Source organism: Ahaetulla prasina, chromosome 6 (assembly GCF_028640845.1).
Source record: "Ahaetulla prasina isolate Xishuangbanna chromosome 6, ASM2864084v1, whole genome shotgun sequence".
Taxonomy (NCBI): Eukaryota; Metazoa; Chordata; class Lepidosauria; order Squamata; family Colubridae; genus Ahaetulla; species Ahaetulla prasina.
Genome location: NC_080544.1, coordinates 63,090,151 through 63,103,028, shown reverse-complemented (window position 1 = coordinate 63,103,028; position 12,878 = coordinate 63,090,151). Strand labels below are relative to the sequence as shown.

At 34.9% G+C, this 12,878-nt stretch overlaps 1 protein-coding gene across 1 annotated transcript; it reads right to left on the bottom strand.

The window, feature by feature from the left end:
* Positions 1 to 6,953: 6,953 nt before the first annotated feature.
* AMER3 (APC membrane recruitment protein 3) lies at positions 6,954 to 9,878 on the bottom strand. The gene has a single exon (XM_058189126.1). It carries the CDS (start codon positions 9,876 to 9,878, stop codon positions 6,954 to 6,956), a length of 2,925 nt encoding a protein of 974 aa, XP_058045109.1.
* Between the last annotated feature and the right edge of the window lie 3,000 nt (positions 9,879 to 12,878).

Genomic DNA, 12,878 nt, shown 5'->3' with positions numbered 1-12,878 from the left:
ACTCCAGTGTGGGCAGAATTTGCCTGCAGTACTGTATTCTACCTTGCTACAGATGAACCTGACATTCCCCCCCTACCCCAGCCAGATCCCAACAACCCAATCAATTGAAATTTTTACTTGTTTCTAATTGTTTTCAAGTTTATTTAACTCCTATTTCTTTTTTATCGATTTTTATTAGTTTATCACAATATAAAATACAAAAGAAAATAAAAATAATGTGAAACTAGGGGAAGCAAAAGGGAAGAGAAGAGAATTGGGGTTGAAGGGGAAAGAGGAAAAAAAAGTATTGACTTTCCTCTCTTTTTAGCGAAGTAGAAGATAATAACATTACAGCCCAAACTTTTTATTTTTACACAGTAATACTAGCCATTTCTGTAACAATGAACCTATCTAATCGGTAAAGCCAATATCAAAGTTTCAATTTTTTTTTTCATCACAAGCACAAAATCCACAAGTGGTTCCCAAATGGAATCAAAATTAGATATATTCTTTTCTTTAAATTAAGAAATCAATTTAATCTATTTAATTCTATTTCTATAAAATCTAGTTTCTTAGAAATTATCATGAAGATGTATCCATTTTTGTGTGCGTTTGTCTTAGCATTTACACTTTTGTATATAATTTGCCACTATTTATACTTTTACAATTTAACTTCCTAAAATGAATTTTGTACATAAATTATCTTCAGTTCAAATGCATATACTTTCTAGAAAAAAAATAAGAATTAATTAAAACAATACAGAAATCCTTCAATAACAAAATGTAATAATGTTTTTGTTGAATTTGGCATTACCTATTAAACTAGAGGATATGCCTCAGGCAATTTGCTTTTTCCACCATTCCCATTTTCATGAATTGTATAATCAACCACAAAAAAGTAAATCTCCTCCCTGCCCCTTATTTGTCCTTACATCGTTCTTGAATCCATGGCAGCCCATTTTGAATAATCTTTAAGTAAATGCTATGGCAGTAATTCATTAAAAATATTTAATTTGAATGAAAAGAAAGTATGTGGCTAAGATCTACTCTTTCGCTCAATTCTCAATTATGTTAATATAAAGATAACTCTGTTTCTGCTATTTTTGACCCCACTCCTTAAATAAAATTGCCACATATCCTTTTGAACGCATATTTTCCAAGAGAAAGAGAAGGAGGGTATAACATATCCGTGGCAACCATTTAGTGAAGTACTGCCAGAGTTTGCCAAGCCAGCACTCTAAACTTGTCGCCATGGAAACCTGCCTCTGCATAGAGATGTAAGGAGTTATTTTGAGAAAGAGCTGCAATAATGCATTTCTTTTTCTTTTTGTCTTTAATCACTATAAGGGTTGGGTTGCAGTTAAGAGGCTACAATAATCTCCATAATATGTAGTTGAACCAATTGTGGGGAAATCCTATTTAAACCTTAATATAAGGATAATAAACATCCTTTAGCCAGGTTAGGGAGGGAAAATACTGCAGGTATGGCAAGCAGTGAGCAGGTTAGATGCTGGCAGTACGATAAGTCAAAACCACGGCTGAAAGAATGTTTAATGAAATATAAAATTGTTTAATCTAGCATCTTTTTTTTCCTTTCTGAGCAGATGCTAGACAACACTCAAACTCCTGTCAGAGCCTTGGGCCTATCACTAATCTATTTTTATTTTTATTTTATTTGTCACAACAGTATATATAAGCATAAGCATGATATAACTATACAATGTATAAGCATATATATAAGTATAAGTATGTAATAACTATACAAAATTGGATACAATCAAAGGGAACATTAGGACAGGAACGGTAGGCACGTTGGTCTCTTATGCATGCCCCTTACAGACCTCTTAGGAATGGGGTGAGGTCAATAGTAGTTTTTTGTTAAAGCTTTGGGGATTTTGGGAAGAGACCACAGAGTCAGGTAGGGCATTCCAGGCATTAACAACTCTGTTACTGAAGTTATATTTTCTGCAATCAAGATTGGAGCGATTCACATTAAGCTTAAATCTATTGTGTGCTCATGTATTGCTTAAAGCTATTGTGTGCTCTTGATTGAAGCTGAAGTAGTCTTCAACAGGAAGGACATTGTAACAGATGATTTTATGAGTTAAACTCAGGTCATGCTGAAGGCAGCGGAGCTCTAAATTTTCTAAACCCAGGATTTCAAGTCTGGTGACATACGGTATTTTGTTGTAATCAGAGGAGTGGAGAACTCTTCTTGTAAAATATTTCTGGACACGGTCAATTGTATTAATGTCCGAAATGAGGTATGGGTTCCAGACAGGCGAGCTGTATTCAAGAATTGGTCTAGCAAATGTTTTATATGCTCTGGTTAGTAGTGTAGTGTTTCTGGAGAAGAAGCTACGCAAGATTAAGTTTACAACTCTTAAAGCCTTTTTTGCGATGTAGTTGCAGTGGGCTTTGGCACTTAGATCATTTGATATGAAAACTCCGAGATCTTTAACGGTGTGGGGGTCATCTACAAGGTAATGTCCTTCAAGCTTGTATTTAGTGTTCAGATTCTTTTTTTCCAATCAATATTGCTTCTCTAGTTAGAAGACAATAACTGAGGATTATAAGAGAGATGTGTATCCCATATCAAATCATTATCAGGGCAAAGCATTTGATGTCACATACAATGTTCAAATACGGAATCCCCACCTTCAGATTTGCTTTAAATATCAGCTGCACCCCTCTATCCATAGCTATGCATATACTTGGATATGAATAGAATTTGCTGCATCATCAGGGAGTTTGGTTTACAAGAAACTTCCTACGTTGAAGCAAATCTTATCTGAAGGAACCTATGTGAATGGACCTTATGTGTCTCTGTATATATTAACTGAACTGAACTATATTCTCCAGAAAATGCTATTAGTAAGTGCAATTACTGTACTATTTTTTAAAACTGACCCTTGCTTCTATGTTTTAGCAGCTGCCTGAAACATAGGCATTACCTCAGTGTTTCTCAAACTTAATAACTTCAAGTTGTGGGGAGTTCATCCCCCAGAATTCTCCAGCCAGCAACTTACAATCCACACATTTTAAAGCTGTGAAGGTTGAGAAATACTCTATTAACTGAAAAAATAAAAGCCTTGTCCTATTGACCAGGAAGCTGTAATTTTTCCCTCAGAAGTAATACTTTAACAAAGACCAAGTAGCATCAACAATATAGAAATAATTTTATTTTTAAAACTACATTAAAAGCTAAACTAAAAGCTGTTTAATAAATTCACTAAAGAAAGAAAAAAAATATCTGAAGAAGAACTAGGCATAGTAGACCACTACATATAACTTGGCCAATAGATCTCAATGGAAGCTGATACAATAAAGAAAATTGAACAGCGTGTTAAATGTGGTTGGCAGGCATTTGGCAAGCTAAACATAATTTTCAAGAACAACCTTGAGACTCTAGAAAGAGTACAGAGAAGAGCAACAAAAATGATTACGGGACTGAAGGCTAAAATATATGAAGAAAGGTTGCAGGAACTTTGCAGTGTTCCAATATCTCAGAGGCTGCCACAAAGAAGAGGGAGTCAAGCTATTCTCCAAAGTACCTGAGGGTAGGACAAAGAAGCAGTGGGTGGAAACTAATCAAGGAGAGAATCAACTTAGAACTAAGGAGAAATTTTCTGACAGAACAATTAATCAGTGGAATAACTTGCCTCCATAAGTTGTGAATTCTCCAAGACTGGAAGTTTTTAAGAAGATACTGGATAACCATTTGTCTGAAGTTCCTGCCTAAACAGGGGGTTGGACTAGAAGTCCTCCAAGGTCCCTTCCAACTCTGTTATTCTATTCTATTCTATTCTAACCTCCCCCTATGCCTGAAGAGAAAAGTTTTTGATCAGTGTGTGCTACCTGCCCTAACATATGCTGGTGAAACATGTACACTAACCTCACAATCGATATGAAAACTATGAGTGGTGTAAACAGCCATGGAAAGATACATGCTTGGCATTACAAGGCAAGATAGAAAGACCTGCACATGGATTTCAGAACAAATGAAAGTATATTATATCAGGAGAGTAAAAGAATTGAAATGAAAATGGGCCGGTCACATAGCAAGAACAATTGATGGCAGGTGAACCAAGGCAGTCATAGAATGGATCCCACTTGATAAAAAAGTGTCCACAAAAGAGACTAAAACAAGATGAATCGATGACATCAGCAAGTATTACAGGCCCAATTTAGCAAAGAAAGCTCAGGACTGCATAGGTTGGAAACATGCGGAAGAGGCCTTCAACCTGCAGTGGATAGATGATGATGATGATGATGATGATGATGATGATGATGGTGATGGTGATTAAAAGCTGCATTACTGCATTTCTATAGTGGCCCACAAAAAGAATAATGGTTATGTGCAACGTCATGTCTAAATATTAGTTATCTTTCAATCTGCTTTGCTTCTACACTTCATGCTATAGCACCATCCTGGTGCAGTTTAGGAAAAAAACAAGTTTTCTTGGCTAGAAACAGGGAGGGGTTTCAAAACTCGTCACTACCAGTTCGCTCATGGGCGAGCTTGTGCTTGTGCGCATGTGGAATGCTTCTGCACATGCGCAGAACCATCTGGGTGGGTGGGCAGAGCTACCCGCCACCACCCCTACCTGTTTGCCCGACCCGGGGAGAACTGATAGCAACCCACCACTGATTAGGAAGCAAATTTGGAATACTAGGAATCTATTGTACATCTTTTCGCAAAATAATTGCCATTATGGTGGACTTCCTTATTCACAAAATGGTTGCATCTGTTGGTAGTCAGTCAAAAATCTTCAAATTTACCAGAAGGAACATTGGTAAGATTGCTCCCTAGTGTTTTCTCTATTCCCACTTTACCTCTATGAATAAGTACATTTGTGGTGTTAAATGCTATTATTTTAACCTGAGATCCTTTCTGAGATACTGGCAGCAGTAGCTAATCTTCATGTTTTTCTACAAATTGAGATTATTTTAAATTATATTTTCCTATTTCCATTGTGAAGAAGCTTTGAGCCTTTCTTTTTAAAAATGGAAAATAAATAGCAAATGCAAATGCCAACTATATTAAGGAGTAAGATCTGGATTGTTGTTCACAATTGTATTTCAGCTTTGAGAAAGAAATTTTACACTTCATCTGGTAACTTTCCTGGCTAAAAACACTTTATTAACATATTAATGGCATCAAAATAATGTGTTCTTTGTAAGAATATAAAACAATTTACAAAATACAGTAAAAAAATCTTAATATATGTACTTAAGGTGTAAACATGCACAGACATTCAAAATATGGTAAATGACAAAACCATATATGAAGTGATTCTAAAAGTAAGCTCTATGTGAGTTGAAATTTGGATAGAACACAAGCATTCTTGTTGACTTGTAGGTCCTTTCTTTGAAATATTTCAAGTAATTAAGTGTTTAGCAGGTAACCAAAAGCAATTAGTCAGAGATGTGCTTAAATTACTAATAGATTAAATGCTGATGTAACCAGAGATTACATCAACATTTTAAATCAGCATTTATGATAAATCTTAATGTTCATAGAAACCTTTCTCAGTCAGCAAAATGTGGTAGGGGAGGGGAAAGGAACATTAACACTGCAGTCCTATACACAGTTACAAGCCTCACTGGCATTTAATTTTGCATAGCTAGTCATAGGATTGCACTGACTGACAGACAATTTTGTTGACAACTGGTGGCATGCTACAGCTGCTAGAAAAGAGCATATTAGAAAATGCCCCAAGTTCTATAATGTCTGTTTGCAGTTCATCTCATGAACTACTTACTTTTGCAGGCTGCAATAGAAACATAGAAACATAAAAAACTGATGGCAGAAAAAGACCTAGTGGTTCCAGTCTGCCCTTTGAGTTTTTGTTTATGTTTTCTTTTTAATTAATTATTATTCTATTTTTTTTCCTTTTTCTTTTGTTGTTGTTGCAGGATGGACATGTGTTTATCCCAATCATGTTTAAACTCTACTACTGATGATTGACTCACTACTTCTGCTGGAAGGTGATTCCAAGTTTCTACTATTCTTTCTGTAAAGAAACTTTCCAATATTACTTTTGAACTTTGCTCCAGTTAGTTTGAGGTTATACCCCTGTGTTCTTTGTTTTTGCTTAATATTGAAAATACGGCATTCTCAGTCAGGTCATAATATGCATACTTACTATATATGTCCCTTTGTACATGTTTGATTGATTAGTAATTAAAGTCACAAATACAAGCAATAACAATAGCTTTTTCCACAGTTTTTCACAAAAGATATATTCGCTGTGAAATTCTATCAATAAACATTGAATTTTACAGAATGCCTATTTCATTTTAGACATCAATAGGGATGGATGTGTAGTAAGCCAGAGAAGGGATATTGGTGTGTAGTAAGCCAGAGAAGTTGCACACTTGGGAGAAATTTTCTTATGTAAAGAAAGTTAGGATAACACTTTACCCATATGAATTTAGCCAACATTCTTTTCTTCTTTAAAAAATTTTTTAAAAGAAATTTAATTTTTATCCAGCTAAATGGGAACTGTTTAAAATGTGAGAAGGTGTGTGTATGTGTGCAATACAATCTTAGTTTCAACATTAATTATAGAAATATAATTGCATGCATCAAATTACTTCTGATTTATTTACTCCACAAATGGTCGACATAAGTCATTCACATGAGTAAGCAAAAAATAATAGAAGAATGAATTTTCTTATATGCCATAAATGTCTAATGTGGAGGTAACAAACACCTAGATAACAGATTGCTTTTTTTGCGGTTTATTTCTCTGGTTTATTTCTTGTGGTTTATTTCTCTGTCTCATTTTAACTATGTAATGTAGGGAGAAGAATGAAATTTCAGAAAGGGAGTAAAGAATAAAGGCATAATAATAAAGGAATTCCTAAAAATATTTGGCTATCCAAGATAAATAGAAAGGAAATAACCTTGTATTTTTTCCTCAATGCAACATTGATTTTACTTCAAAAACTCACCTTATTTTAGTCAGTTACTCCTGGTTTTTCTCCATTATTGTCCTTTCTTTGATATCATCCTTTGAAAGTGAAGCAACCTGTGGTAATACTTTACACTGTAATTTTGAATAGCCATCAAAAGGCAGGTCAGGTTGTACAATCCCTTGATTGTATGAATCCTTCCCCAATGAACAGAACCTTTTGCAGAAAGATTGTGAAAATTGATTGGCTGAATCTGAGCAAATGGAACTGAAGAATGGTAAAAATGTAGGTCTGCAAATTTCTGACATTGAAGAAGACTTCTGAGTGTTAAGTTCAACTCTGAAATCTTTGATATAAGACAAGGCTTGACTATTCAGTTGAGCATATTCAAACATTAGTTTATTCTTTGTAATTTGACCCACACGATCTAAGATACTTAAGTTTTTTTCATCTTCAGAACAAATGGTATTTTCTTTCTGACTCCTAAGATATGAAGACTTGGCATCAATTGTTGTTTGAACATTACATTGGCTTGCATGATGGCCAAGAACATAGTTTGGCCTTGTTCTTATGTCACTATGTTCATTTTGCAACTGAGGTTGTTTTTTAAATAGAGTTGTTGTCACTATGTCATTGCTCACTTCATTGCCAGTCCCTTTATCTTTGAAAGGCTTGTTTTTAGAATCATAACCAATCTTTAAAGAAGCAGCTTGAGTAACACAATGTTCTAAAAGCTGCATTATGTTAGTATTATTCTCCTCTAAAGTCTCACTAATGGGGCCTTGAGAATGACAGAAGCTCAATGGTTCCATAGGATCCTTACATTCAACAGACCAGGATTCATTCTTTGATTCACTGTCATCTTCGGGCTCTAGAGAATCTGGAGAAGTTGCTGCAGTCATGTAAGAAGAACATGATTCTGCATCATGATTATCCATAACAATGTGACAAACTGAATCTTCATTTGAGACTTCTAGTGGCAGAGATTCGATGCTAATATCTGTACATTCTTCTGAGAGAGACACTTTCATTTCAGATGAATTTACCAATAGTTCATCCCAACTGTCCTCAACCCTTTGTCTGTCACCTGGTATGCCATTGTCAATTATGAGCTCAGACATGACATTCACATTTTCTTCTCTTTCTAGAAAGCTACATGCATGGATATCTTTTTGATCATGTTCAATTCTTTCTACTGAATATGTCTGGATTCCACTTTTGCTACCAGCTGAAGATGCCCCTGGAATGCTTTTATTTTCCTTAAAATCTGGAATGCATTGAGACACTGATTCATCATCTTTTCTCATCTGTGTCTGAAGATTGTTAGGAAAGTCTTGGGGGGAAAACAGCCCTGGTTTTTTTCGCAGCCAATTGATAATCCCCATGGTCAGGGAAAGCTCAGTATCACATAGTTTAAGCAAGCATTCTTTGCCCTTCCATGTGCTGTGAAGAAATCCCTGACTGATTATATCAATGGTTGGCTGGGAAGCCATATTTTCTTCTGACCCTACGTGAAAGCTGTAAATTGATAAAGGTATCTCAACTGCCTTTTCTGAAATGCTTTCAGAGAAACATAAATCATCATCTAGAACTGGACTGATTTGATCTTCATTAGGATCATAGAATAATTCATATAGGGCATCTCCACTGTAACTGTCTCTTGGAAACTGAGTTGGTGTTCCAGGGGATTGAACCTCCCTTATTTCATCATCATGTCCAGGAGTAAATGAATCATAGTATCCTTCATCACTAGTGGACATAGATTCCTGGTTGTCACTCTTTGGGGTCCCTGTATCTATGGAACTTTCTTTAGAAGAATCAGGGGAAGAAAGCAAGTCAGTCACTGAGCCTTTGGCTTCCTTCTTTGCTTTTTCCAACTCACTGCTAGGTATTGTCAGCAAACTCCTATCAAACAGTGTCTTCTGGTGCAATTGTACAGATTTATTGATGTTGTCCCAAAGTTTTGAAAAATCAGCTGCTTCATTTTGAGCTGGAGAAGCAAGCTGCTCTACTCCTCCTTGAAAGGAACCCATGGCAGGATTCTCTTTTTGGTGAGATTGTCTAAACAAAATTTCTTTGTTGACCTCCAATTCCATATGAGCAGAACTTTCATCTGCAAAGATTTCTCCACATCCTGTGAGAGAATCAAAACTTTTCAAGGAAGCAACATCTTCACACAAAGTACTTGAATATTCATATGAAGACTCAGACTGAAGCTCACCATCAGATAAGTCTTGTGCCAAGCAATCAGTAGAAAAGGTTTCACCAGCTTTGAATAAATATTTACCAAACTTTCCTGCCAGTTCTGACTTGTAGCCTGGAAATGCTCTTTTTTGCTTTTCTGAAAACAAGGCAATGTTCTCAGCCTTATTTTTTTTAATATGAAAGATATCTCGGAAACCTTTTTTGGACCGTTTCAGGGAAATTCTTTTCCTAGGTATGCTTTTGGCAACAGCTGGCACAAAGGGCATTTGGGGTACAAAGTTGCGGTAATCAATCATCTGTTGAGGGCTGTTCAAAAAATGGCTTGAGTTGACCACAGATTCTTTCTTGCCATTAGAATGCTGGGTGTTTCCCAGCCCAGAAAAGCTGGCACTATTGATGAGTCTCCCTTTGCTTTTTTCAGAAGCTGAATGTTCCTCTTCAGAATTTTCATTATTGTGATTGCATGGTTCAGTTTTGTTTATTCCTCCTAGAACACAGTCATGGGTTTTGCTTTTCTTAACAGGCTTATAGAAAGATTGGGGTAGCAACAGTATATTTTCACTAGAGCCAGTTTTTGTTAATCTGTTGGAAAAACTGCCATTTTTATCTGCAGAAAAAGTTGCTTTTTGAATTTCAGCATCAGGCTGGCTCTTCTCTTTTATGTCTGCTTTGACATTATCCTTTTCTCTAGGATTTATGTGCACTAAAGGTAGCTTCTCATGAGTCAGATGCATGCTAGATTTTATGAAAGTTTTTCCTCTTTTGAACTCCATTACAGCTGGCCCTATAATTAGAAAAATAATATAAAACTTAAAGGGTATCTACCACATTACCTTTGATGGAAACATAACAACATTACTTATCTGTGATACTTTATCTATAATGGGAATTTCAGATTTATAAAAACAAACCTGTTTAAGTAAAGAAGCAAAATACTTAAATTTCTCAAGTAGAACTAAATAAAATAAAATATGCTCTTTCCTTTGTCCTCACATCTAAAATGTCAAGGGTTTAGGAAGAACAATTGTTCATACATTATTTCTAAATCCAATCCAGATATTAATAGTGACTTGCCAAAATCAAGTGGAAGTCTCTTGTCTCTGCTGATATATTTACTACATACTTTAACATTTGTGATTGTAATATTTCAGTGTTGCTTTGTAGAACACCTGAGTTTTTTGTGCAATGTATTTCTATCAGTGCAGCATGCTAGACTAAATGAAGGTTGTCAGGTCACTAAACTCTTAAATGTGCCTTTTTTAAATGTTCATGTTAGCCACCTATTGATGATCCAAAATCCCTTCTACTTCAGCATGACTTTCTCAAAAACAGATGGCTATGCTAGCTGAAATATGTTCTTGTGAATTGCACTGTTTTGAGACTAGCTTTTTTTAGAGTAGTTAGGCCCATGTATAAATGTATTTTAGCTATTGTTTATGAATATTCATTTCATTTTGAAAATTATAATTAAGTCCACAATTTTCTTCTTAATTCACAATATGTTAGACTAAAGATAAATATTGGATTCAAACTGATATGCTTATGCTTAGATAATTCTCTTTGAAATCAGTAATGATTTGAAATTCAAATTCAAATTACAATAATATTTTGAGTTTGTAATTGTGATTCCAATTATTCCCATTGATTTCAACTAAACAAATGAATTGTGATTGTTATTTATTGTAAGTTTAATATATACTACAGTTCGATATAATATTCTCTGTAGCAGCTTCCCTTCCCTGGAATAGCTTGTTTTCTGAAGCATGGATACACCCTCTCCTTGGTCTTTCCACAGGACCCTCAGAGATACTTTATATTAAGTGATGTTTATATTTCTACAATTCTTTAGCTTTGCATTCTTAGTTTTTTCAATCAAATAAAGGAGTAGTATGTTTGGGTATGTGTGCATATCTACTAAACAAACTTTGTCAATAAAACTTCCCACACATTTAAAAACAATCCTCCTTCCATGAAGCAGAAGTTCTTTTTAATTTCATTGGTCCTCTTATCATTTCCCCCTCTTTGGTAAAATACCATTTTCATTTCAATTGCTATAGGACACTGTGATTTTCTCACAGTGTCTCACAGATGGATCAAAACATCTGAATCGCTTCACTTTCATACAAACAGAATACCCATTTTTTTAAAAAACCCAATTCTTTAAACTGTGAAACTTTTGTGTTTGTACAAGTATTAATCTTTTTAGAAATGTAAAAAGATTTAAACAACTGTTTAATTAAATGAATGTGATTATGTAGTTTGAAAAAACCCTTTGTTGCAACATCTTTACTTCTCTCCTTGAAAAGTAAAAGATGTAATAGCAGCACCTACATTGCTCTTTCTCCCTTTTTTTTTCTTTACATGCATGGCACTATTTCTAGATGATCAGCACAATGGATAGTGCCTTATCTGGTACCCTGACCAGCCATCTAAAGAAGAGTTGCAGTAAATTACTCATTTGCTGCAGTTGTGATAATGGCCAATTGGAAAGGAACTGTACACTGGAATGTGGGGGAGGGATTAATTGATTTCACGTCAAGATGTCTCTTGTGTGAAAATTCTGCACCAATTATTTATAAATGTCTCTGCCTCTCCTCACCCATGTCTAAAGCTGAGAGATGTGTTGCTCTTGTTTTCCTTCACACCTTATGGAAACTTGCATGGCATGCGACATATAATATAGCATCCAATCTCTTGCTTGTTTCCAGAGGGAAAAGCTCCCCCCCCCCGTTACTTGTTTGCATTCACCTGAGAGAAAATCAGCATTTCATTACTGGTTACATATAGCAATCTGTTGTGCAAGGGCATGGATTATTTATCCTACCAGATCTCATCATCTTGCTGTTCAGTTTCTACACAAAGAATATGTGCGTGTTGAAAATAAGAAAAAGAAACAGTGGCAAGCAATTCATTCCAAATAATCCTAAACACTCTTAGCACTGACAAAGAAAAATAAATACACCACACCCCTGCACCAAAATGTAGCAACCCGCTAAGGCAACAAAAGATCACACTCACCATGTCTTATTATGCCAGCTGTAGAAATCCTTATTACTACATCCTTTTTACTGAAGCAGTTGTGTCTTTATATAGAAGCTCATGAAATATATTCAAGACTCGTAAGAGCTGATTTCTTCTCTTTACTGGGATTTGCTCCTCCCTCTCTCTTTTTCCCCCTCCCTCTCTCCTCTTCTTCCTTCTTTTAACCAATCTTTCAGTCTCTTCAGGTATTAGATGTCATTCTCTGCATGGATTTCAAATTTTTACATGTAGCCAATTTTAGAACAGTGAGGTTTTTAAAAGCCATCTGTGCAGTAGCTGATGAATACTGACTGCTCTATTAAAATATATTGTTGTTCTCTGATAATTATACACACATACATCCACACACTGTTACACATAGTTTGTAAGACTGATTTTCAAAGGCAATAACTAATAGTGGTTTTTAATATATATTATTAACTAATGTGTTTTAAGGATAATAGCTGATTATTATGTCCCTTGTTAAGATGTGCTTCAATCTGCTGATTAGGGATTTTTTTAAAAAAAAATTGCTATTGTTTATACAAAAAATGTATATAATGCAAGAAATAAAATATCAACCATGACATGGACTGCATGCAACTATCAATAACATTGGGTCTTTTCTGTCAATTCCAAAAATTTAAGAGGGGGTAGACAAACTTTTCTATATTTAAATAATTACATATTTACTAATTTAATAAGATTCAAATAAATTATCATTAACGTGAAACAAACTATTCTAAATAATC

What these genes read in the sequence shown, in the direction of transcription:
- AMER3 (XM_058189126.1), bottom strand. Translation starts at nt 9,878, where the DNA reads ATGGAGTTCAAAAGAGGAAAAACTTTCATAAAATCTAGCATGCATCTG.